The sequence below is a fragment of the Scomber scombrus genome, chromosome 22 (assembly GCF_963691925.1).
Source record: "Scomber scombrus chromosome 22, fScoSco1.1, whole genome shotgun sequence".
Taxonomy (NCBI): domain Eukaryota; kingdom Metazoa; phylum Chordata; class Actinopteri; order Scombriformes; family Scombridae; genus Scomber; species Scomber scombrus.
In genome coordinates, this window is record NC_084991.1 from 16,017,378 (window position 1) to 16,045,276 (window position 27,899).

Below are 27,899 nucleotides of genomic sequence, written 5' to 3' on the forward strand. Positions count from 1 at the left end.
CTTCATGGGTACACTTACCCTGACAGTTGAAAATATTTGATCGAAAATTAGAAAAGTTAGTTAGTTTAATTAGTTAATTTATTAAAAACATTGCTTTGGTCAAGTAATTGAAATAGTTACAACTTATTATCTTTTAAGTAGGGCAACTAGTAATCTGTAACCTATTAAATTTCCACAGTAACCTTCCAAACCCTGGCCATCAGCCATCAGCCTGTACAACACCACACCTCCCAGCACCTCCCATCACCTCCCATCACCTCTCATCACCTCCGAGCACCTCCCAGCACCTCCCATCACCTCCCATCACCTCCCATCACCTCCCAGCACCTCCCAGCACCTCCCAGCACCTCTCATCACCTGCGAGCACCTCCCACTCCCTCGAAAAAAGACTAATGCTGTCCTTACAATTCCAGTAACATTGCACAGAGTATAATCTCAGTAACTTTTGCATATTGCACATTTCTATATTACAGATTTATTTACACAGAGTGTTTACTGTATATTTTATTTCATTTTTTATCATTTGAACCCTTACGCTGCTACTTTTCCCCCCGCTGAATTGTTGTGTCATTTTGAATATCTCTTAACGGATCAATAAATATATATCTTATCTCATCTATCTTATCTCTATCCAGCTCTTATAATACGTCCATGGTTTATTACCACCTTTGGCTTTATAAATCAGCCAAATATAGCAAAGGTGACTGGTATGTGTGCACACATATCACTTAAATTATTCAACGTAATTAGTAAACCTTATAATTTCCAGAATATCATTATTTGACATTATGTATTAATGTATTGTATTAAAAACCTTAAATAATGTAAAAGGGCCAGTGTTAAAAATGCTAAGTGAACACACAGGACAGCTACAGTCCCTCAGAATGATAGACCGTCAGGCCTCACCCTCACCTGCTTTTAACCTGATGGTATGATGTCTGTCTGTTATCACAACATACACATCAACACAACATTCAGTCAGTGCATGGAGTGTGCATGCCGGAGTAGTGTGGTGAAAATATCAACTTATTATTCTGTCTTGTTTTCATTTGCATAGAAAAAGAAAGAAAAAAAATCCACAAACCTACTAAAAACACTAACACTTACTCCACAATAACCAAGCTTCTAACTACTCTATACTATTCTATACCCTGCTGTTGAAATGCCCAATTTAACTTCAAAACAGAAAAAAAGGTTTGATTTACAAGGTACAAGGAGTATTTGACTGGTAATGCACAAAATATCTACTCCATAGTACCCAGGCGTGCATTAACACAATATGGTGCCCTAGGCCTAGAGTGACCTCCTCCTTCCACTTTACACGAAAAACAGTGAAATTTACTATGAGTGTAAACATACTAGCCAACATAAAAAAAATGACATACCAGCCAATTTCTGCTTTAAAACAGAGAAAAGGTTTGGATTCTACTCATACTACAAAAACATGTGACTGGTAATGCACAAAACATCTACAGTACTCAGTGCCCCTGTGGACCTCTAATTTAGCAGCACATTAACACTTAAACACACGTAAGTGGTTTGAAAACAAAAATCACAACAGGACAACCAAATGGTACAAGTGTGACATTTCATATGCAGGCCTGCATAAGGACATTACATAATAGGCCTTCATGAATAGACACAACACATTAACAATAAGGATGAATTGTTACAGTACTCTCAAGGGCTATTTTCAGTCTATGAAGCTTTTGCTGGTAAAACAAAATAAATAAAATAAAGAGACGTTATTGTATTTTCCATAGAATATAAATCAGAGCATTTGAAGTGACAGTTTAATACCAAATTAGGTTTATTACTCTAATGCCTTTATTTTGAAGTTAGACGCTCAAACCGGAAACGTCTTCTTGATAGCCGACCACATTTAAAACCTGCAGCCCCACAACTTTACTCACTGCCACCCAAATAATAGCTTCTATGAGTTTCACGTAATACATCATGTGACGTTACAGTGAATCTGCTAATGATTTGCCTTGTAAGTATCAATAGTTAGAGATCACATCCAATTATCCAATAATATGTGAAATATATGAATGTATTTGATATATTCACAGTGTTATATGTATGGGCTTCCTGTTCATTAATATCTGCTCATTTGTTTATTTACTACTACTATGTACATGATGAGCATGCCTTGTTCCCATGGGAACCAAACCTCTAACATTGTCAGTGTTAGTCCCCTACAGCTGCACAGGACCATTGTTTGTGGTTTAAATAATTTAGCCTGTTGGACAAAGTCAAGTGTGTCTCTCCAGAGTCAGCAGTCAGTCTAAAGGGCTGGTTGTGGTCATGTCAAAAGTCCCTGTGGCGTAAACAGTATGTCCCTTTCTTTCCATGCAATTTTCATTTCAAATGTGGCTTTTTGAGAGAGTACATGCAAATTTGCGGCGGTGACCTTTCCATTCTAATCCTATGCCTGGCTGGAGGTATCCCTCTTTGTCACACGGGCAATCTTCCAAGTTTGAGATAACAAGAGACAGAGAATGTATTCCCTTGGCAAAAAAGGTTATGTCATTTTATCTGCACAGACAGGACATGGAGCGCGTTCAGGTTCTCACAAAAGGACAGTGTTCCCAGTTACACAAGATTTAGCTCTGTTTATACTTACACATATTAAAAGTACTTCTATTTCTTTTAACTGTACAACTATATACATGTACAAATAATTGTAAGGCTATGTTTTACGCTTATGTTTACATAATGCAACAAAGTACAACAATTGGAAGCTGATATAATGTTTTCATAACAGTTACGTTTATGCTTTAGTCCCTCATTCAACAATATGATTAAATAAACCCTGTCACCATGTCTTTTGTGTGCATGGAGATGGTCTCAGATGAATTAGAAAAACTGGTTTGTTAAGCACACATTGAGCTTGAACCAAAGAAATGGGCCTTCTCCACTGAACATGCAGTGAGTGGTGAGGAAATGGAGGGGCTGCCCCCCAGTGGTAGTATGTAACCTTACAGTACTGCAAAGCAGAACAATGTATTTAAGTGGTAATGGGCTGGCAATATATTAAACCTAACATCATTGTATGATTCTGTGCAGTACAGTGGCATGGGCTTTGGAAATATTGCCATTGTAATATTATTTTATAGATGGAAAGTCATGACCACCTATCAGTCTAGTTTTGTTTTGCACACTGGCTAAATTAAAAGTGGCAGTAGTGTAACATGCAAGGCTATATTATAGCTTAGGCAGAGGACTAGAAAACAAAAGTTACCCAAAAAGTTAACCCAAAAACATCTGGAGATTGGCCACAAGCACTGACATCTTTTTCAAGAGTCTGGTTACTTAAATCTTAGTAAAGAGTGTGAAAAAGGACTGCAAAGAGTTTTACATCACTCAAATATTTAGACACCCAATGTTATATTGTCTTCAACTAAGTTCCAAGAACCCACGTGCAAGGAACCCATTGCCATTAAAAAAATGAATCAAGATAAGAAAGATACGAATGCAATAGAATTTAATATCTCTCATGAATGCAATCCACTTTACTATATCTCATGTTACATCACTGCGATGACCAATAAGCCTTTTTAACTGTCTCTGCACAGTGAGAATATGCTTAATCATGTATATGTTTCTATGTTTCTGTCTCTGGTACGCTTGTGTGGTGTGTACTAAGGCAGACGAGCAGAAATTGTAGAGGAGACAAGAGATTAATAGACAGAAAAGGGCACATGCTGTGAGAAACAGAGCAGGGAAGAATATAATAACATTTCTATGAAGATTTTCATCATCCAGGTCATGCATGGAATATTTGGTAGTGATATCTCACATCCTCATAAAACCTCTTTAATACTCCAGTTGGTTTCATCGCATTCATCATTTTAAAAAGCTAAATAAAAATAGCAATAGCCTGGGGTTATAAATTAACTTCACTTTACACTACCTCTCTGCTACCTGCTCTTTAACCTTTACCCTCAACCCATTGTACCTGTTATCATGTGGCCATGTAGTCCTTACTGATACCTGAAGAGCTGTATCTCACATGAACCTTAATTATGTAACTTCATTTATAAAAGGTGCCTGTGTGACTGAGATACGTGTCAGTGCCTGTACCTGGCCTCGCCTGCTCCTTCGTCTCCTCTGATGGTACAGCCTGCCTTTGCTGCTGCTGCCGGGACACAAACACAGAGAGGCTGCACATAACAGCACACTCCACACACACACACACAGAGAGACAGAAGGAGAACAGGCTGCCAGGCGGACAGACAGACATACGGTCTCAAACGGAGAGAAATACACTCAACCATGGGCTGCTTTAACAGAAGGTGCGGGCTGATAGCCGGAGCCGTGTTTGGGGCAGTGGTAGCCATCCTGGGAGGCATCCTTATTCCGCTGGGGAACAGCATCATTGCAGGGACAGTTGAGAAGGTATGGTGCTCAGTTTCACCCTGTGTTAGAGGATATAGAGTGTGAATGTGTGCGCAGAGATCAAGGTGAATCAGGAGAAATGAGAGGCGTGCATTTTTGAAAATCTGCTCAAACTGGCAAGCAAAGATCTGTGCAGAAAGCCAAGTGTGTCTTGTTTGCATCCTTCAAACGATCAGCGTCTGTGATTTTTAGCGGCTTTAGAGAGAAATTTAAGCAGTAAAGATCAATTGAAGATCATCTACCTTTTTTTTTATCTATCAGTAAGGCTGCTGGCCTGCTGGCAGTCTTGAGGCATGTTAAAAATAGACTGTCTGTGTGTCTGTTGGGTTTAGGAAGCCGTCATTGAGGACGGAACGACAGCTTATGACAACTTCGTGGCAACAGGGGGAAAGGTGTACAGGCAGTTCTGGTTCTTTGACGTGACAAACGCCCAGGAGGTTTTGCAGAATGGCGCATATCCAGTGGTGGCAGAAAAGGGACCTTATACATACCTGTAAGGATGATTTTGTTAAACTCTTTTATATCATTTTGTTTAAATTACAGCCTCTGAGATTTAAAATTTTAACCAGTTCATCATATTTATTTCATAATCTACTCAAATCTAATTACTACATTTTCCATTCCTTTAGGACAAGATACCTCCCCAAAGAAAACATCACATTCAACGCTAATCACACTGTGTCCTTCATGCTGCCTTATGGAGCCATTTTTGAGCCATCTATGTCAGTTGGACCAGAGGGGGACCAAATCACCACCCTCAACCTGGCTCTGGCTGTACGTGAGTGTCACCCCACTGTGCGGTGATTTCTGACTTGACTCAGCTCCACACACTGTAGCTGTGCTGTTATCTACCTCTTTTGCTAAGTCATGACAAGCTATGCCAGATCAAGCTGGGCTGCCTTGGTATGCTTTGGTATGACATGGTCATCCCTAACCTTTTTGGCTTGTGACCCCTTGTACTGTAATAGGCAGAATATACTGTATTTGTCAACTATGTAATGCCTGATACAAAGAATGATTTTCCTTTTCCAGGTTGATTCTTTTAAATATTTTTTTATGGGCAAACCTATCCAGAATCAAAGATTTGAAGAAGAAAAAAAAAAGTATTATAGAAATGAAGCGTGCTTTTGGGTTGTTGTTTTTTTTTCAATTTTCCCAACTGTCATGTATTGGTAACCGGTGCACTGTATCATTGCATAGCTATTTTAGAAGAATTTAAAAACAAAAAACAAAAAGTAAAGAAAAACTAATTTAGTGATAGGATACTATAACAATTTGAATACTTTTTCCAATATTATACTTTTCGTGTTTCTTTCTACAAAACCCAAACCTATCAAACAGTAAAGGAAATTCTAAAATTCAGCTAGTTTGGTTAGCCGGCGAGTTTCCCTGGATGTAGTATGCAGCAACAACTGCTAATGCTAGGGTGTTGTTTCTGTGTTTGGACTCAGACACTGGACACTGTTTGAAATAATTAAAATCAAATTGAGGTTTATTTGGAAAGCTTAGAAGACTTGCACTGCTTTCTCCAATGTAGACATTTTGTTAGAGTTAGCATTTCCTGAATATCTACATCAGAGGTAGCTAGCACAAAGTTAAGTAAACCCACAGTGAAAGCAGTCACAATTATAAGAATAACAACCAGGTTCGAAAATACTAGAATTTATCTTTAGTTATCCAAACTCGAGCAGCAATACTAAGACCTTGCATTAATAAAATATACTAAAATGGTAAAATGAAGATATAAAGAAATTGTCAAATTGAACAATAAGTTAAGAAGAGTATGAATCTAGCACTTCTTTTTTGATACTCTGAGTTAAACAGAACTTTGGATGGTACTAAAAAAGATTTAAGGTTTGATACCCAGCTCTATGGTGACTGGTGGTACAATAGAGCAGAGAATTGGCACAAAGTGCATCAACAATTAGGATGTCATAATATACGACAGTCTATGTTTATCAGTACAGTATAGATGCCTTCAAACTTTGATAAGGCTTTAAAGATAAGTGTCAGCAAATCTAATGAGATCCTCTGTTTATTATAGGTATTATGTAGTATCATAATCATATAAGAGGATCCTTTTCTGGCTTTTCTCGTGAAGCAACAGCAGCAGTTGTGTGCACAGCAGTTTTGCTTGTGTAATCATTATGAAGCAACGCCGTTACTTTGTAAAACTGACACCATCACTGATGAAGAGGTGATAATTTTTCAAATGTAAAAATTGATGATTTTTTCCTTTTTGTTTTGTTTGTTGTTTTCAGGGAGCCTATGCATTAGTACCAAAGTACCTGCATTTTATACTGGAGAGACGGATAAAGGCAACCAACTCCTCCTTGTTTCAGCGTCGTACAATCCAGGAATTGCTGTGGGGTTACAAAGACACCCTGTTGAATGATACTATGGGCCTATTTTCACCTGTAAGTAAACACAGGTATTTTTAATTAAAATAAAATGAACAAAATCCATCCAGTGATACTTCAGTAATGGCACTATTTTATCAATTTATTAGATGAAATGTCTTTTCTTCTAGTACAATGATACCTTTGATGGTTACTATAATGTCTACACGGGAAAGGATGACATCTCCAAAGTGTCAACGATTGACAGGTGGCGGGGACAGAGGTGAGTCTGATAATCAATAAAGTGTCTGGAGTTGAAACCTGTTCATGCAACAATCTTTTAATCAGGTTGTACAGATTTTGACAAGTGAGAATTCTGATGATTATGTAGTATTTAAGACAGTTAAATCGAGTTTATCTGACAAATTCAATTTTGCCCAACAGGACCTTAAATTTCTGGGACGACAAATACTGTAACATGCTCAATGGGACAGGTGCGGCTCATTCAGTATTGTGTATTATTTAAAAAAAAGCTGCATGACAATTTTTGTGAACCTCACCAATAACACACTTCTGCAGCTCTAAATGCAGAAGAGTCACCTTACTGATCATATTTCTCTTCCTCTCTTTCTCAGATGCTTCTTCCTTTCATCCATTTGTGGACAAAAACGAGCCTCTCTATTTCTTCTCATCGGACATCTGCAGGTGATGAAGGGTTTCATTTTCTGGGAGTTATTTCATCGAATCTAGTCTGACTGTGCTTTGCTAACATTAAGTAGGCCATTAAATGTCAGTGATGGGAGATTTAACACATAAGTGCAACCTTTTCCTCTCAGTAACCACCAGAGGTCAGAGCTTTCCAGTGCCAAAACTATAATCATGTGCCGTATTGAGAAAGACTGAACAGAGTTGCAACACAGACCCACAGATTAATGATACATGCAGGTAGTTGAGGTGAGACTCTTCATCTAATCTCTTCATCTTCAGGTCTGTGTCAGCAAGCTATCAGGAAACCATGGATCTGAAAGGGATTGATGTGTACCGCTACACTCTCCTACCATCCACCTTAGCCTCCCCTGATAAAAACCCAGACAACATGTGCTTCTGCAGAGATATAGTGATCACCAAGAACTGTACCGTGGCTGGAGTATTGGACATCAGCTCCTGTCAATCCGGTTAGTTAATATTTGTTGTGTTGTGTTTTTTTTGTTAAATAGAGACTACAAGTTCAGGCACTTCTATTGTTTTATCAATCAGCTCAGAAACTTTGCATTTTTAATCACCACTGCTGCCATTTGAACAGGAAGACCTATCTACATCTCCCTGCCCCACTTCCTCTATGGCAGCCAGTCCCTGCTAGAGAACGTGCGGGGCCTCAATCCCACCGAGGAGCACCATTTCACCTTCATGGATGTAGAACCTGTAAGTTCCCTTAAAGTTTCATCTTCAGGATTTTTGACTGTCTGGAACCTTAACTCTGATATTAGCCTTTTTTGTTGATGTATTTTTTCCACAGACAACTGGATTTACCCTAAGGTTTGCTAAGAGAATTCAAGTGAATATGATGTATGGCCCATCAAATGTTATCACGTAAGTTGAGTTTAATCTTTTTTTTAAACCAATTTTTTGTACAGTACGCTTATTTGCTGTCTCTCCAAGAATTGAATGAGAAGATTGATACCACACATGGTGTTAGTGGTACCGATCTTCTCATTTGACCCGCTGCAAGGATGCAAATAACCATTTTCCCCAAAGTTTAAAACTATTCCTTTAAGGAAGTTTTTTCGTGCACTGCATTACAAGTAATACATTTTCTCTATGCAGGGTGCTTAAGAAAGTCAAGGATTATACCATATTCCCTCTTGCTTGGCTGAATGAGGTAAGATATAATAATGGAGTCATGCCATCATCAAGAGTAAAGTCTTTTATCTTGGGTTTTACTAATCAAGTCTCCCTTTCTCTGTCTCCATCTTTGTAACCAGACGGCTGCACTTGATGATGAAACGGCAGAAATGTTTAAAAAGGAGCTTATCTCCCGTATCGACATGCTGGATATCATACAGAAAGCACTGCTGGGCTCAGGTGTGTCCATCTTCCTGCTTTGTCTTATCCTCTACTGTGTGGTGAGGAGGAGGGATAACCAAGGCAAGCATGCATGAATGTATCATGCAGATTTGTGTCTGATTTGTGTGAACTGCAGAGCACAATTCAAGCTGCTCTCGGACATTAAACCTTTTTATATAGACTTGCACTTTTTTGTAATTTCAGTATTATTTATAATACTTATACTGTGATTTTGTAAACAGCTGTATTACCTTACCTTATTTTAATTGCAATTATCACTGTAACATTTGAACTCAATCAGGGATTTCTAAAGGGAGAGAAAGTGGAGACCCCTATGAACTGTGAGGTTATTAATTCTTTGAATATCCACACAGAGAGAAATTGGTTTGTTCGACAAGCTATGAAAGAACATATAGTATCTAATGCACATTTAAATCTTGTGCAAATGTTCATATCCTTTGCAGAACTAGTGTCTTCAAAATGAATAAAAAGCTGAAAAAGAGTTTTTCATTGGGTTTCCTATTCCTTGTATTGGATTGTTCTTAGCCATCACCAGTGTATCAAAACTATTGTATATCCCCCTGGACCCAAAATACAGCTGAGACTGCTCTGCATCTGACACAAACCTCTGCATTGTGCACACTGAAGCAAGAACGATTCTCTTCCCTCTTTACCTTGAGTGGCCCATAAATCAAAAAGAGTAATAAAAATAAAAACGGGGGATGATTATACTGTGGTTATGAATGGTACTCAGGTTTGTTTGGTGAGAAAGCAGTACTTCTGTCCAGCAGGAGGCCTTTCTTTGGTTTTATGGGTTTCAAATGACCCTCTGCAGCCCCATGGGTTTCTTTGATTTTACTGTTGAGTGTGAACCTTATATGTCACACATACAAGGAAATGTTTCACTGAGATTAAAACAGACAAGCTACTTTCTGGGGATATTTGCAACTGTGGGCTATCCCAGGCACTGTGCAGGTTTCAGGTAAAAAACCTGACCCCTGACAAGCTTCTATGTTTTATTAAACCCATACATTTTCAAACTTTCCTAAATTTTCTTATGTAATAATCTTGCAATTTTGCAGAAGACAGAAAAAAGTTGTATTAACAGAAAGAGAAAGTTGTAATTTAGAAAATAATCCAGACTCAAAGATATCGTCTATTCAGATGAATGAAAATTGATTTTATTTTTCTTCTGCAATACTGTGAGTGATCATTAACAAGCAGCAGCAAGGCTGAGTGGTGGCACCATATCCAACTCTCTTAATACATCCATGGTAAACAGGCACAGCAGTGCTTAAATGCTAACGTCAACATGCTAGCATGCTCACAATAATAATGTTAACATTCTGGTGTTCAGTAGGTTTAATGATTACCCTGACACTGTCATAGTTTAGTGTGTTAATATGCCAAAATTAGCTAACTAGCACAAAGTACATACAGCTGAGGTTAATGGAAATGTTCAAAGTTAATGGTTTTGACACATTGAGATTATGAACTGATAACTGTGTTTAATGTTAAGTTAAAGGGTCACCAAAGTCGTACGATACATTATCTGGGTACCATGTGTATCTGTACAAAATGTTGTGCCACTCTATCAAGTAGATGTTGAGATATTGCCAAGAATAAAATAAGTATGAGCTGCTGGTGGTATGAGAGGAAAGGCCAGAGGATCACCAAAGTCAAACTCTACTAGCATGACTAAAATGTATTCTAGCAATAAATTATTTGATATTGAAATTCATCTGAACAGATTTATTCAGGCTATCATTACATCAATAAATAGAAATACATATGTTTCATAACACAGTACAGTACACTGGCATGAAGTTGACATGATGGTGGTCACACAGTTTTATTAAACATGGAGCAGAGATCTGTACGAGGGAAGGTACAACTAGGAAGTCTTTTCTCAAAATGAAAACAATACTGTATATCTCTGCAATTTGCAGATACAGTCAGTTAGTTGGTGAAATATGTTGAAATTATATACACAAAGAAACAATTTCAAAAAACATTTTCACAAAACTCAGCACAACTTTAAATAAAAAAACAATGAAACAAACAAAAAAAATACTCTGTACACAAGCGACATATAACCTCTATCTACATTAACTATGCATCTTGAAAAAAAATCTATTCACATATGTCAAATTGTCTATCTCACAGACTACCTCACTAATAATTACTATTTCTGCATTAAGTATATCCATGTTGCTGTGTAGATTGTGGAGATTTGGATCGGAAGAAGGAAATTGTACCTTATAATCTAGAATCCATATTTCCAAGTATTACATGAACATAAATTATTTAACTGAAGGCAAAAACTAAAATGTGCGTATCTGCTTGTTGTTCAAATGTAATCCAGGAAAGGATTAAGAATACCTCTACATTTATGCAATTCTATAAACATGCTTCTGTGCTAGAAACAAGAGAAGTACAATACAATATGCAGCTGAATTACAGTGAGGCCCATTTTCTTACATGTGCGTCTGAGTAATAGGAATAAATACAAGAGAGATCATGTAAGATGTGTACAGCTCACACAGAATTTCATATTCTACTCAGTATTTTACTATTTCTGTTTGGGTGACATCAGCACTGGATTTTAGGTTTGGCCTTTGAAGTAATAACTCTTAACTCTTGCAATACAACACTTTTATTGGGGCTGCTTACCATCTGTGCACTGTATGGGCAGCGCTATTGTAGACAGTGCGTTCACAAATTGACTTTATATTACCCCACATGAGCACACAGAGCCCTGTACCTTTAAATTTAGAGAGTACAACTTTGTTAGTCAAAAAGTAAATATATATAAATGTGGGTAGAATCTAATAAAATACTAGTATAATGCCAAGAGAGGGCATTCACTGTCAAACATGCGTCTGTCTCCCTTTTGTCCCTTTTCAATCTCCACTATTAGTTATCATGATCAAATTACCTCCCTATTTTTTTCAACAAAGAACAACTCCATTGTGAGCCAGTGTACGGCCGGCTTAATTTCCCCTCTAATATTTAAAATAGGATAAGATCAACGACAATAGCTGCGACTCAAGTCGTATAATCGTAAGCAATATCAGCTGAGACCACAGTTTATTAATGGCACTCAGAACAGGGCCACTTCAGTTTGTGGTGTGACTGTGACAGCAAATGAATGGCTTGTTGGTGCCTGTGCGTGTGTATTAGTGAAAATCACAGCCATCTGGTGCCATCACAGTGCCTCACTCTAGCAATCTGTCGAAGAAAAAGAGATATTGCAGAATAACAGCTTTCCGCACCCACCTCCTCATCTTACTATACATCCACTGTGGAGCTCTGCAGTTTGAGATGAGAGTTGGAAAATGAGGATGTGTAATTGCCTGGAAAGGAACAAAGGAAGAAGTGTATATCAGCTGCCAGTCTCCCTGTGTCAGACCTCTGGGAGGTGATTGCGGCGGTTGCGGCTCTTCCTCCGGTCAAGCAGAGGCTTCAGTTTAGCCAAATCCCCTCTGAGAGGTCCAGGTGGCTGAGGCTGCTTCGGCCTCTTTTGAAGGTTCTGGAGCTCCTTCCTCTCTTTGCAGTATTGTTGTACAGCCAGGCTCTCTGCAGGGCTGAAGGCTTCCAATAGGGCCTTAGGGTGCAATGAGCTGGCCCACGCCCATGGCGACTGCTGCTTGTCTGTCAGCACGCTCACCATGGCCTCACTTAGCACGCGCAGGCGGATCTTGGCGACGGTGCGTTTGAAGCCATTCTCTGTGGTGAGGCAGTAGTAAAGACCCTGGTCAGACAGCTGGACGGAGCGGATGAGGAGGCCGTGCTCGCTGGAAAGGACGCGATCACTCAGTTTCACCTGTGGTTGGCATAATTAGTTTGTGTCATAAACCCATTCACATATTGTACCAAAAAATACAAACACGCTGTCAAAATCTAAATTAAGAATATAGACATATGACAAATCAAATCAAAAAGCTGAGGGGTCACTGAATGGTTTGATGATTTTTTAAATATGACCTTTGCAGTCACCAGATCTCAACTTCCTTCAACATGTTATACCAGAAACCAGAGAACTTAAGTTTGATGTTAAAGAACTGGTATTCTTCGCTTTTACATACTATGATGACTTACGTGAAACGTCTCAAGAAACTTGAAAAATTTGATGCACAAATGAATGGCTGTGTACTTTATTTCCCAAAATTTTGAATAAAAGGTGAGACGGACCATTTAATTACTCTTTCTTCAATTGTAGATTTCTCTTATATATACATATGAAAAGGCAACATTTTCTGAAAACATTTTATATGTGCTTGCTACTAAAAACTATAATTATTGAAAGAAATTCAAATAAGCACTTAAAGGAATTGAAGTGTTAATTTAAGTGTAATTGCTTGGTGAAAAATCAGTTCAAGTTAAATCGCTGAAAGGAGTTGAAATAGTTGAAACCAAAAAGTGTAAGTGATAGCTAAAGTGGAAGAAATTTGTACCAGTTCAATAAATAGATTTTGTTGTAGACCAGAATGTCTGAATGTCTTAATATGCAAATAATGTGAATTTGTATTCTTTCTTTTTTTCTCTCGGATTTTGCAAAGTAGGAATTAAAATATGTATATGTTGCACTTTGATGCATATTCATTCAGACCATACAGTCTCATTAGTTTAAAATAACTGATGCTAAACACCCTTAATGCATTTGGGTTTGGAAAAGACTTCAATGATTACACACTAAAAACATTCTTTATTCTCTTTTTTATTCTCAAGGGGATGGGTATAATGACCATTCTATAAATATAGCAGTCAAAGCTAGACCTATAAAAGATGTGTCTTTATCATGCAGGTGCTCTTTTTTATAATCTGTCACAGCCCTTCAAAGTGCTCTTATCATTTTATGGTTGTCAAATATTTGTGAAGTGTTTCCCTGCTGACAATCCAGGACATAAGTCAAGTTTCTTCATCATGTTTGATATGTATCAGTGCTCATTATGACGCTTCAATGCCTATAAGTGCACACAGTGTCATTCCTCAGGCGATACAAGGCCAGATCAAATGTGTGAGCACATTTGATTCTATGAGATGTTTAATATTTGATGTAATGTTTAACCAAACATTGAAGCAACCCCCTATGGATCAAAAAGAGGACATTAAATCAGTTATATCTCAAGGGTCCTTTTCTCCACATTAGGTTGTCATATATTACAACTAGAGCTGCCTGTGATGTTGAATTTTGACCTCTTTAGTTCTCAAACTGACCTCTTTTCTTCTGTCATTGTCCCTTTGTATAAGCCAGCGGATAGAGGCCTGGGGAGACTTGGGCAGACACTCCAGGAAGGTGGTGTTGTTTTTCACGCCAAACTGCGTCATCTCCACTGCGTTCCTGTAGGCTATCAGACACACCAATACACACACACACACACACACAGAGTCAATGGAGGCACATCAGACTTGCTGCAAGAAATAAATCCCACAGATGGATGCAAATCTCTCTAAAGTCCCAACAGTGGGAGTGAAATGTTGACACAAAGCTTAGTCCAACACCTGCAGCACAACCAAACTCCACCCAGATTTCGTCAGTTTCTACAGACAAGCAAAACAATCTTCGATGCATCAGACCACCTCAGATTTGTCTCATTTACCGTGTTGTTTTTGTTGCAGCTAAATGGTTCATCACTCAGCTGGATGTATGACAGGCCTGTGACTAATTAGTGGAAATGGCCATATGGTTGGTTCCCCAAGCTCATGTTAATTTAGAGATGTAAACTTTTCATGGATATGGAACACACTGGGGTGCAAATCCTCTTCACTGATTAAACTGCCGTGTGCCAGTGGACTGAGTGGATTTTGGTGAGGAATGCAGTACCTGGACTCACAAACAGGGCCAAAAACCCCTGAACAGGTGCATGAACACATAGACTGACACACAAACTAGTAGAGCTACAACCTCAACCTCTTGCCATCAAAAATATGTTTATTTTTCCAGCCCCAGTGAATTTCTGTCTGTTTAAATGTGATCCGTTGTGGCAGTATACAACAATGTCCTGCAATTGTCCTTTTACAAATAATACATATCTTAAGTTAGTAAGTATTAACTTGACATGCTAACACCGTACATTTGGTATGGCTAAAACGTTAGCAAACTGTTTCAAACATAGCATAATTTGGAGTTGTGTTTCTGTTTGACAGATGTATCGCCACTTTTGTTTTAGCTCTGTTTTGGTCTCCACTAACTCATGAGAAAGATATCTGACTTTTCAGCAACTAGCCATTTGGTGCTGGACAGAAAGGCTACACTGGATTTCTTGGAGCTATACCCTAACCCTAACCCTAACCCTGAAAAAAGCTGCCTGCTGCTGTGGGGCTGTTGAGTGCATAATTTGTGGGCCATGAAACCAACACAACAAGCTAAAACAGACCAAAAAGCTGTGGAGAGCTGAGAGGAAATGCAAAGTGGTGAAACATTTTGTGCATTTGTCATTATGTGGATCACTTTTCATGTTATACATAGTCATTTAGTTGTTTTTAATTAAAACAATATTGATGAATGCAGCTTTAATCACCTTTGAGATTGAATCCTCTGCATTGAGTGAGTGGATTTCCATGTATAATGTCCTGCCTCCTGCTCCTCCTAAAAGGAAAAGAATGACTGATAGTTATGGACACACTGTTGCAAAATGCAGAGTTAAATACACAATCATAACAACCTCCCTCCTCATACGTTCTTCTGATAACTTAAATGTGGAGGGAGTAGTTCTGTGCCAAAACAATGACGAAAGTCTGACTGTGTTATTCCATCAGTGGTGCACATTCATGTAGAACAGCTTGAGGAAAAGAGCACGTAAACAGCTGACACATTTCAGACACATTTCCTGGAGGAAAACAAGGTCTGCACTTTTTGTTCTGTGACCAAACTAAACTAAACCGAGTTTGACTGAAATTTCAAAAGAAAGGCAGCTGGTCCTTAAAGACACCAGAGAAGTATTAGTTTAGAGGCGAGGTGTCGCTCATACCTCGTCTGTGTTATGTCTAGACAGATAGGGGAAACAACAAAAGCAGAATTAGTGGCGACTTACATTGAAGTGTGCACTGAAGGACTCCAGTCATGTGATCTTTTTGCCCTCACAAATTGTGAGCTGTGGCCAAATTTACAAAGTTAATGCCTCTTAATTACATTTTTATTAATCATATTGTTGAATATTAGCTGGCCACATTCATCAACATATTCAACACTTAAAGATAATTTATTGTATAAGTGATTAATACAACTTTGGAAGCCCAGAACCTCTATAGATTTTCATGGCAAATCTACAGAAAAACTACAAAAATGTGCACCATGCAATTATTTAACAATTCTAAAAAGTTTTGACCAGCTGTCCCCATGAATAGGCTTTGTAATCAACGCCTGTCGACACTTATTAACACTGAACATGTTTTGCTTTAGGGCTTAGAAGTGCTTGCAAACCATTAACAGGCTCCCAAAAGAAAATTCTTTAGTGGACGCTAAATACTTCTGAGCATGACATTTAAATACACTGAATAGTGGCTAAACACCTCAGTTATGAAACCAAAAACTCTAAACCTTTGTATACCTTTTGCCGGTAGGATAGAAGCGGGAGCAGCTCAGTCCATCCCAGGCACAATAGGGGTCTCTGGCGAGGCAGCAGTCAGCACAAGCCGAGCCGTAAGCGTGACAACGATGCAGGGAGACCTGCGAGACCCCGAACTCAGAGCTGACGTACAGCTGTTGCTGCAAAATAAACAGTTCAAATGTCAGCCGCCCTGTTTGTCTTAATAAGTGGCCGGCTGACAGGAAAATGAGGCAGAGCCCCGAAACAATTATGGCTTATTATTTCCTTGCCTTTGGGAGGCTTATTATACACAGTAGATTTCTGTTTTGTGTGTTTCATAGTAGCCACAGACAATGAATAACATATTAAAACAATACAACTGTACTAAATAGATGTGGAAAAAACAAAGTTAAGAGAGATACTTACTTTTTTTGAGGATATTCTCAGGTTTGTAACAGGAGCTTGGTTCTGGAAAACAGTACATGCAAGCAGTTAGTTCAGAGCTTTTAGACATAACAGTTATCTCTACAAACATTTTAAAAGAATAGTTTTTTGAAATTCACTTTGATCCCACGTTCAAGATTGATCCCAAATTGATCCCACGTTCAAGATTGTACACTAAATATAAAGTGTACAAGGACTAGAAACAGCTAGTTAAAGGTAACAACATTTTCCTACCAGCATCTCTAAAGGTCACTAATAAAAACATTATATTTCTATTAATTAATCCATGTAAAATAAATGTAAATACAACATGTCATTTTTACAGATGCTAGCTTTGGATTTAGTGGTATCAATCTTTTGATCCAACTCTTGGCAAGAGGGTTTCCCAAAATGTGTATATTTGAATATAACTATTACCCTTGCGAATAAAATACCCTTTTTGAATAAAAATAGTCACGGCAGATGAGGTGCAGCAAAACAGAGAAAATATATTTCTTTGGAGGAGTGCTACACTTGCACCTGATCACAGGTAATCACATTTTTAGTGATTTAGGACACACCAGCAGGTCAAGATAAAACAGTGTGTTCAAAGGTTCAACACAGGGCAACAACCAGACTCTTCCAGTATGTTAGCATGTTTCCCATCACTCTGTGTTGACTACACTACAGACCATCCATCTCCTGATTGCCACCCTGTCTTTGTCTGTCTGCCTCTGGCCTTTGTGCTGTGGCCAAGTGCACCCTCCTCCTCCCTGCCTTTGATTACGGTAAAGAAAAGGGATGAAAGTGAAAAAAGAAAAAAGAAAAAGAAGAACGGGTGGAGGGAAGACGGACAGCAGACCTTAAACACTTCCAGCTCCTCCAAGATCAGATCTTCATGCAGGGACTGATTGGTTGGCAGCACAATCACCTTCTGTATTGTACCTTTGTCTGGGGGCAGAAAAGAGACATGTCAAATTGTAACAAGACATTTATTTAACAACTATGTGAAACAGATATGGCTACACACACTCGACAAAGACTGCCCAGAGATGTGTGCTGTGAGTGAATGACAAAACAAAACAAAACTTAAAGTCCATTACCAATGTTTGCTTTTGAATAAGCATGATAGTAATGACTAGTTTTTTACAGCGAAATCAGCGATGGCAGGAGTGGGAATAGAAGCCCTTATGCCTGCACAAGGGAGGACAAAGGCCATGAAAATTGCAAAATTCAACACTACCACCATCAATAAAGCTGCCTTATCCTAGGAGTTGGAGCAACAAAGTGGGAAGACGGAGTTACAGTAACAGCTCCTGGAAATGCCTGATAAGAGTGTCTCCCTCATCCTTGAGACAAAGCACTGTCTCAAGCCACAGCTACGGTTAGACAGCACTGGCTTCTCTTCAAGAATTCAGGCAGGAGAAACAGAACAGAGAAAGGCTGCCTGATAAGCACATGCAGCTGTGAGAGAGAATCCCAGGCCTGCTCACTGAATGCAAACATGTGCACAAGTGGACAAGCACAAGCACGAATGCACACACAATAATGTGTGGACATATATCATTCTGTTTAACCATTGTGTTAAGAGTATAGGCAGATCCACACAGGTATATTCTACACGTTTTTTTGTAACAGTGTTATGCTGTCAATCATTCAATCTCTCTTTAAAAGCACAAGGTGAGAAAAAGGCTTTCCAAAAACAATATGTTGAAATCACTGATGTCAAGTTGGTATTTGATTAGAAAAAAATCATTGCAGTACAAGTAATATTAATTGGTGCCACCAGCAGATTATTTTTACCTGATTAAAGAACATCAGACCATGAAAGCTCAAAGTTCTCTTTTCAAGGACTTGTCCCTCTATCTTGGACCGATATATGGCATAATTTATGCTACATGTTATGTCCCGTTGTTTTTTAAATCAGCTGCCAAACCCACACTGTAATATCCCCACTGTTATCTGTTTATCTGATAACCAGCTGTGGGAATGAGATTCTAGTCAACAATCATATACTTGCAAAACATTTCGGTGGAAACTCATTCAAATAAAATACACTGTATCAGTCTGTATCAGGTTTTGCATGTCACTGTAAATGACTAAGCATAAATGAGTTTGTAAATGAGGTGGCTTAAAATTGACCTGCCTTTTTACAGGATTATGGTGACTATGGTAGCATTATAGGACTGCTAATGCCCAGATGCCATAATGCAGGTTGTAATTCATTCATTTTTAGAATTGGATATTGTAATAGCATTTTCCAGTGCAGCTGTTTCTGAATTTTCTGCAAGGAAATATAAATATGTTTAAATACAGTATAGATTATTTCCTTAGTATGAAGATAATGACCTGATAATCACTTGATTTGAAATACATTCTTGAAACATCTCTATCTTTTGGAATCAATGTGGATATTTTTGCCTTTGTCTTTAAGCGATTAGGTGTGATTTTAACACATACAGTAAAGCACAGTTTGTGAAATGCACTATACAAATACTTTATAAAGTAAACAGGGATAAAGAAACCCGTTTGTGCTCTCCTAGAAAATGTAGAACCTGTGAATATTCATACCTGTGCCTAGGAAGAGCACCTGGTAGTTTCCGTCTGCAGCCATGACCTGGTCCACAGCCACCGATGTATATTTGTAGTCTGCGTTGGTACGAACCACAAGAGGTCTCCTCCCCACTGGGTATATGGGGTTAAACATGACCGGATGGTTCCGTACGAAGGTCACCACATCATCTGGGAACTCTTTGGTTGTCTGTATGTCAGGTGTGAAGGCTCCACCAGGGCACTGGAGAAACATAGGTGAAAGTGTGTGAAAAACACATTCTTATTATTAAGGGATATGGATCGTTTTTGCCATCCTGAATTTTAGACCTACACTGTTGTCTGCTAATAATGAATATGAATGTATTAAAGTTAAATTTGATTTAGCTGATTGTGTTGTAAATATAATGGTCAAATGTAAAGTTCAAAGTGTTATGGTCAAAATGCTTTCTATGACAGAGTCTTCGCCACTCTGTCAGGGATAAAAGTCTGGTGGGGAATACCAAATTTTTTTTTAGGTATTTACTTTTGCTGACATAAAACTAGTAATATTTTGATAGAATAACTTTTGAGGAATAATAATAGACCATGAGTGTCCTTGATAATTTTTTGAGGTACTTCAAAATGTGTACTGTTCATTTATTCTTCCATATTCAATTCCAGTGTGTAAATGAAAGGTTTTGTACTGAATACTTTCTTTTAGAGCTAAAACAGATTTTTAACTGAAAATCTACACTGATGTGTTTTTCATCAAGTGGAGTTTAACTAGAATCTTTTTTGAAACCACTTCAATTTTTAAAAATATTTTTCAGTGTAAGCTGATTGCCACTGATTGTGTATGAATGTACTTTCATTTTGTGAGGTTGTCATTTTTTTTATAGCAAAATATTGTTAAAACATTGATGTTATTTATTCACTTTTTTAGAAAGCAGCAGGTAATAAAAGATTGTCCTTCTCCATACTCCTTTTCAGTCTTGAAATGTGTAAGGAGTAAGGGTTAAGATATATATTTTATATGAATTTTGCTTGTGAATCATGCACTGAAATAACTAATGAATTAATTAATGGATGACCTAAATGTGAACTCACAGTTCCAGGCCTTGGATAAGGGATGCGCCCCTGAAACGCCACCCACTGAAAGTTTGGCCCGTCTCTGTGAGCGAAGGGCCCATTGAAGACGGTGAGGATGTCGGCCATGTTGTACACACACACTGCGGACCCTTTAAACACGGAGCTGAGGAAATGAGATGCATACCTTCAATGAATTATAACAGTAGGAATCTGTAATTCACATCCCTGAGACCCACCCTGCTAAAATATTCTGCAGTTGTTTATTGAGATCACTGTTTCTAAGGATGTGCGAGTCATACAGTCTGGGTGGAACTGCTGCCACACTCCAGTGGGGACAGCTCACCTATTGCCCCCTAAATGATCTGATGTGGTTTGGCCCAGCCATTTAAAACCACACTGCCGCAACACATAAAAGAGCTTTGTTGAAAAGAGGAACAGAAGGATATTGTGCAAAGTGGAGACGGAGGAAGGAACCCAGTGTGGAGATGGGAATAACACTGAGCCTAGAGTCCTTACGGATCTCACTGTTTAGTTTGACTGTATTCTTTGAGCTAGGATATACTACTGTAGCCATTTTATGATCCTTAAGTAACAAGTGGATCGAGGGCCTGTGGCAGTGTCGACCTAGGTTAACCAGATGGACTCAATTAGAGATCAGAACAGATGGATCAAGTGACCATTCCTTTAAACCTCCAAATTTGCCATGCAATCCGGCCAGCAGTGACTTTCTGCTGACTGAGAGTGGTTTAATCGGTTTATTCAGTGAGGTTTTCTTCAGTTACCATGAATGTTCACACAGTGATAAACTTTTCTTTCCTTAATTTGTTATGTCAAAGATAATGATGTTTAAATTATGTTTATTATCATTTTATTCGTAAAAATCTAATTAGATTATCTGAGATTTGATAAAATAGGACAATTATAATACCTTTCTATGAGCATTATAATTACATGTATCATACAACTTAACAGTTACAAGGACTGCAATGTCACATATGTAATAGTAAGGTATACAGTGAGTATCTGCTGCCTGTAATCATAATATATTGTTTGGGTTTTAGGATAAAATGGAAGAAAAAAGATAACATACTCTTACTGTCTTTCTCTGAAAACTCTAAAACAGGGTTCAGGTTGCATCTGTCTGACAAATGCAGTAATGAGATTCACTTTGCACTCAGACATCCTGCTGTTTACTCTGTCAATGCATATCATGTAATGCATAGTTTATATCTCTTGCAAAGACCGAAAAATAATGCACTTTGCTTGCGATCATAAGGCAAGAACATCAAAATGAAGGCCATATGTTGAAGCCAACAGGATGCTGACAGTTCATCACCTGAATAAGCTGTTCTGCAACATGACACATGACATCTCTATGTAACAGGCCCTTTCACAGACACGTCCCCTCCCGCTGATATCCAGTCAGTGATTAACATAACCATTGAGGCCTGCAGGAATGTTACAGTTGGCTTCATCGTCTCTGGTCTTACCTTGTGGATGTGAAGACTCCAAACACCAACAGGCCCTTGGGATGATCGGATTCCAGCAAAAACACACTTTCTGTAAGGGGAAACACATATGTGAATACAAAGATAAATGTACATAACACAGAGATAGGTATGTTAACCATCAACAAATTCCCTATGTTTTCTATCACCTTATCCTCGCAGGGACGATTGCCAACAAAGTGATGAAAGTATGAATTAATAAATGCACATGTTGACAGATGGATTGATCTGATGACCTGGATGGAAAAGCAGGTCTAGAGCTGATGTTTGTAGTTTTCAAAGCTGAGGTTAAAAAAGGTCCGAAATAATATGTTCATAAAGGAATACAGTGTTACTAAAAGCAACAGAAAACTGTTATGAAAATTGATCAAGGCTTACAGTCCTAATCCAGGCTAAACAAAGGAAGTTCCACAGATTGTTTGTGGAGAAAGCAATCCCAAGAAACCATGGAACAAAAAGAGCAAGCTGTCGGGAATTAGGATGGTCTTTGGTTTTTGGCCACATATTTTCTAAATGATTACGTTTGCTTTAAACTTGTTTCATGGGCTGTGAAAATAAAATCGATCTTGAAAGTCACGGACCAAATAGAAGAAACATAAAACAAGACAAAAAGCAAAAACACCACAATAACAGAGTGTATGAATTAAAGTATGTGTGTCCTCTGTTTGACTCACCCAGTTCATCAAAGTGTGTCTCGGTGCCGTCTTCCTCCAGAACTGAACACACCATCCGGGCTTTTAGGAAGGTGGTCCACTTGTTCACCAGACTCCGCTGTCCTCCGATGTCACTCTGCAGACAAAAGCTGCTCATAGAAACTCGAAACCACAAAATGAACTATATTGATCTATTAGGCAAAAATAAGTGCACTTACTGGACACACTCTGGCCACCATAGTGTGGATATTTTTAGTGTTTCCACTGTTATCCGTTAGCCTTTCACGGAAGAAAAAGTATAATTTGGCATCATTGGGATCCGTTCCATCTGGTATCAAGTGGGCATCGATAAAGATAGGCTCTGAATGAAAGAAACAAGTCTTTTTTAACATACATGTACAAATAAATACATAGATTAAAAAAACATATATTGTGTAAATGGATAAATAAACTGTGCATTTATTCTAAATCTTCATACAATGTGTTCCTGCTCACCACTAAGCCACTTGGAGTTGTGCTGGTCAGTCCGCACTGCATTTCTCTTGGTCAGGCTCCTGAAGATAGCAGCATCTGTCCCCATGAAGTCAATGTACATGCCTGAGAACAGCTCCTGGTCTGCAGGAGCGCAAACACACACAATACAAAAGATTTTATAAACTCTGAAAAACAAGCAATGGTCTAAAGTATTTCGGGAAACAATGGATATACTGATACATCCTCACACACCAGACGAGGTCAGATGAATACAGCCACATTTTATTCCATGAATGATAATTGTTCTATACATAAAAAAGACCACATATGTTTGCAGAATTAATAGCAGGCTTATAGTCTGTGTGTGTCCTGCTGTTGTATGCTTTTTATCTTTCCTTTAGTCTCATTTGATTATCCCATCAGTAGACCATGTGTTTTGCAGAATGTGCGGTAAATTTGGAGAGGATTAGGGTTACGTGGCCCGCATCCAGGCTGACTTGCTAAGGAGTGAGTGTCGACAGCACTCTGACGGTCACAGAGGGCATAATACATGAGGACGGGGGGATGCAGCACAGATTTGATCGAGCCCAGACATCCCCTCTCACTGTCCTCTCGAGTGGGAAAAGCATGGAGTGCTGCGTCATTTGCTTCAACAGTATTAACTTTGACCTCCACTCTATTTCCTCTCTACACCTTTAAGTTATTCCACCCTCCTCTCTGAACCCCTCCTGGGCATCTCTGAAGGCACTCAGTAGCTGGCAAAACTGCTGCTGACATGGCTATGCTCAGGTGTCAGAAAGCAGAGCTGAGGGTGCAATGTGTTGCCTAAAGCCGTGAAGACAGCAACCCAACACCCTTCAACCAATCAGAGATCAAAGGGAGAGTGCGGCATGACCTGAAGGCTCTGCTGGTGTGTGTTTTATGTGTGTTTTTTATGTGTATTGAAGTCACACTCGAATTTGAATTCTCAGTTATTATGTAAGACAATTTGAACTGTAATGATGCAGTCATTTACAGATGTACTGTACATACATACGACAGTGATGTAATCGCCTGCCTTAGAAAAAAAGACACCCATGTAGTGGTGTGTAACTTTAGCAATGCCTGTCATTTTATAACATTAAACATTCTGACATATCTTGCTGTTCAGTTTGTATTTCACTTGGAAAATGAAAGCTAGCATGTTAGGTTACTTAACTCATCTTTTAGTCCACCAATGGATCCACCTGGAAAGTGGAAGCTTTGTAATCTATGTCAACCATGTATACTGATTTCTTTGCAAAAATGAATCTCAGCTCAGTTTTTATTTATTCAGGTTTTTTAAGAGGCTGATATCAGGTCAGAGGATTTAGGAGGTACCTACTGAGCATGACAGAAACAGTATTCACTTGAGGGTTGAAGGAGCACCTCCCTTTTCCAGATTCGGTCCTCGAGTCAATGTGAAATACTTGCTCCTGTCATAGAGAAAAAAGGCAGTCAGAGATTTTAAAGACATTTTTATATTACATACCATAATAAAAATGCACATATGAGTGTACCAAATGTCCCCCCCCCAAGGTTGCCTTGCTCAGGTTTCTCTCCGTTTTGGTTTTAAGGAAGCACAGAAATGGTCCTAGTCTGGTCTACCTTAACTGGCCCATGCGGGACAGTAAAAAGAACATTCCATTTGGGAGGAGAGGAGGAATTTCCCTGCTAATGTGTTGGATAGCCATCTTTCCATCTCAGGTGCAGAGACTGCCAAGTTTCAACCCCCTCCTTGTGGCGGACTGGACGCTCCAAGCGCCTTTTACAGCAACCTGGGTAAATTATAGTCTCCTGTCCCATCCTATTTAGGTCTGGCACATGGTGGTGATGCTGCTTTCCTCAATGGGGATGCAAGTGACGTTTGCCAAAAAGCATTTTTCCAGGAAACTGTCTGCTCATCTCTGTCTGTTGAGGAGGACTGCCTCCATCTGGTAGGTGGCTCTGCAAAATATATCCACCTTAACAAATTGATGTTGCACTGCATCTTGAATGTTTGCCCTTCACTGAGCAGAAATATGCAGGGTTTAATACTAAAAGGTTGTCGCCAGGTTCACCTGCTGAAGATAGAAAGTTCTGCTCTTACCTGAAATCTCAGTTTAAGACACGTATCCACAAGTGTGACTTCGTAACATAACTAGTTTGGAAGCCAACCACAGTTGAACATATGCAACTTACACAAGTGTGATGTGGGAACACATATATCAGATACATTTTTATTCAAAGCAGAGCATTTTTATATGTGTCTGGAGGGGATTTTTAAAATAAAAATTTTCTTTGAACAAGTGACAAATGTTTGCATTGAAAAATGTTTCTGGGCAAGTTCATCCCATCCTATAAAGATTTTAAGACTGAATAAAAGAGTAATTCACTTGCTAAGATAGACATTTATTGCTGTGTACAATTGCTTCTACAGAGCGCTGCTGAAATGTATGACACCAAAACACAACACCAAAACACGACTGTCTGTTGCAGTCATCCTATTGAGTTTTATAACAACATAATAATTTGGGACACGTTCACAGGGCAAAGGTCTACACTGTGAACTCGCCGTCAACTTCCCTCTAAATCAGCTTGTTACACTTAACAGACCTCTTGTCTGAGGCACTGACATGTTTGAGCTCAGAAGTTGCAAACAGAGCAGTCTGCCTTTCAAACAAAAACCCAAATGACAAAAGGCACCGCAGTGTGGAGAGAGCATGGTTGCAAGCTCTCTCTTTCTCTCTCTCTGTCTGTGTATTAGTGTTTGGCAGCAGTCGGCAGTCTGTGGCTAAATGTTGTTCACTTACTGAGCACTTTTCTCCTGGAGGGATTCCCCGCTCTCACTTCCAGAGCTTTGTGGCCGGAGATGAGAGCAGAAAACATCACTTCATCCTTGACCTTTTATCCTAAGCATCTACTCTAATGTGGCATCAAAGTGAATACCATTGTTTTTATAATGTTATGGGGTCTCTAACAACTTTTTACCATATGGTTGCACTTATAAATTATTAGTAGACAAGTAAAAGAACTTGCTATTATTAGAAAGTATCTTTATTTGCTGCTGCACATGACGTTAATTTCAGGGGAAGATAAACTGTGACTAGATTATAACAATTTTAGCAGTTTCTTTTGCACTGGTTGTCATCCAGTTTATATATTTCCCGATCTGAGTTATGTCTGATTTACATGATGTATTCCCTCCAGCAGAAAGTGGTGTAAAGAGATTATATTTCACATTATTGCAGCTATCACTTAAAGCTTATTTAAAATAAATATATATTCCTCACTCTAACCCCCTGAAGCTTTTTTATGATTACTTAACCTGTCACACACTAAATGAGTTGAGTTTACTTGCTCTGGGTGGCAGTATTCCCACTAGTTTGATTTTATTGAGCTCATGGGTGACATCCACAGGCAATGCTAACACTGTTTTTAAGGAAGTAAAAACGAACTGCCCCCGGTGAGCAATAAACAACAAAGTTGATTTAACCAGGTTTGTTTTTGAAACACCCACAGAGGAACAACTGCATATCCATCATTTGTTCACTTTGTTTTTGAGCTTCACAAAACCACCTTTACATTCTATGGAAACTATGAAAGTTATCTTAAATGACTCAAAGCATCATTTCAATTTCAACATTTCTTATTCTAATTCTAATATAATTCTCTCTGTCCTCAAAGGTGGGTGGTCTATATTGTTATATTCCTATATTTCCATGTTGTAAATATATTCATAAAAAAGTGAGATGAAAAGTACTTGTAGTGTAGGGTAAGATGGTCCTATTTTCTCACAGTTAAGTGGTGTTGTATCATTCAGTAGCCTGCAGTAAATGGCAAATGGACTTGTGCTCTTCTAGTCTACCAACCACTGAAAGTGGTTTACAACACATGCCAACATTCACCCATTCACACACACTCACACACCAATTGGGAGCAATTTGGAGTTCAGTATTTTGCCCAAGGACACTTTGACATGCAGACTGAAGGAGCCAGGGATTGAACCATTGGCTTTATACCTCTTTAGCCACAGCCACTGTATAGTATTCTCAAGTATTTCATGCACAATCAGAATGGATAATCTACTAAACACATTTTGGTTTCTATCTTCTCAATACTAGCAATTGTAACCATTGTGGTGTTCATCAGGGCTACCGCCTCAAAAAAACTGTTTATACCCTCAACAGTTTGTTTCTTTATTGAAGTGAATCTGTCATCGTGTGCCCACCTCTGGTCTGCGGCCCCTGTTGATGTACACACAGACGGGACTGTACGCTCCGCTGCCACACATGAACAGATGAGTTCTGTTATAAGGCTGCACCACGCGGATGAAGTTCCCACAGCCGTGCTGAGAAATACAGATAAACAAAGAGAGACACATTAGAATTTCAACAGCTGAAAAACCAGAATAAAAATGTGATATGGACACATCGTAATGAAATGTGTTGTAACTAAGTCCTTAGAAATTATGAATATTTTATCATTTAAACTTCTGTTTATTTTAATATAGTTAATACTTTTTGAAATATGAAGCAAAGAATAGCAGTTGGCAACAATGTCCCAATACATTTTGCTGCTTTCATTACAGCTCATTAAAAAAAATCACAAGTGTCAAAATTTTTATTTTATTAATGGATCAAGCTTATGACACAATGGCCTAAAACAGACGTGAACTGAGACTATTTCCTGGTTTACAGCCAGGGTAAATACCAAATCCAGAACCTGTTTATCTCTCCTGAAGTATCTTATTCCATGTGAGTGAGTAATTCAAACTTATCTCTCTTGTTATGACGGTTATACAATCATATGCTGCACAATCAAATGATCCCAGAGCTCACAGGTTTGGTATTAAGGCCAGTGGAAAAAATGCGTCAGTGGTATATG

At 38.7% G+C, this 27,899-nt stretch overlaps 2 protein-coding genes across 2 annotated transcripts in view; one reads left to right on the forward strand and one right to left on the reverse strand.

The window, feature by feature from the left end:
• Positions 1-4,278: 4,278 nt before the first annotated feature.
• Positions 4,279-9,208, forward strand: cd36 (CD36 molecule (thrombospondin receptor)). The gene is made up of 12 exons (XM_062443816.1): positions 4,279-4,401; positions 4,734-4,894; positions 5,031-5,175; positions 6,663-6,818; positions 6,932-7,023; positions 7,185-7,234; positions 7,376-7,445; positions 7,728-7,915; positions 8,044-8,162; positions 8,257-8,330; positions 8,565-8,619; positions 8,723-9,208. The coding sequence occupies exons 1-12, from the start codon at positions 4,279-4,281 to the stop codon at positions 8,897-8,899; spliced, it is 1,410 nt and encodes a 469-aa protein (XP_062299800.1). The 3' UTR covers positions 8,900-9,208.
• Positions 9,209-9,970: 762 nt separating this feature from the next.
• sema3c (sema domain, immunoglobulin domain (Ig), short basic domain, secreted, (semaphorin) 3C) overlaps positions 9,971-27,899 on the reverse strand; it is a 39,126-nt gene continuing 21,197 nt past the window's right edge. The window contains exons 5-18 of the mRNA XM_062443339.1: positions 27,244-27,363; positions 24,379-24,469; positions 23,037-23,156; positions 22,760-22,902; positions 22,563-22,677; positions 21,871-21,940; positions 20,399-20,543; positions 19,331-19,553; positions 17,622-17,710; positions 16,763-16,804; positions 16,358-16,515; positions 15,329-15,396; positions 14,025-14,155; positions 9,971-12,630 (exon numbers count right to left, since the gene is read on the reverse strand). Of these exons, the coding sequence (XP_062299323.1) occupies positions 12,211-12,630; positions 14,025-14,155; positions 15,329-15,396; positions 16,358-16,515; positions 16,763-16,804; positions 17,622-17,710; positions 19,331-19,553; positions 20,399-20,543; positions 21,871-21,940; positions 22,563-22,677; positions 22,760-22,902; positions 23,037-23,156; positions 24,379-24,469; positions 27,244-27,363 (1,935 nt within the window). The 3' untranslated portion in view covers positions 9,971-12,210. The remainder of the gene's footprint in view (positions 12,631-14,024; positions 14,156-15,328; positions 15,397-16,357; positions 16,516-16,762; positions 16,805-17,621; positions 17,711-19,330; positions 19,554-20,398; positions 20,544-21,870; positions 21,941-22,562; positions 22,678-22,759; positions 22,903-23,036; positions 23,157-24,378; positions 24,470-27,243; positions 27,364-27,899) is intronic.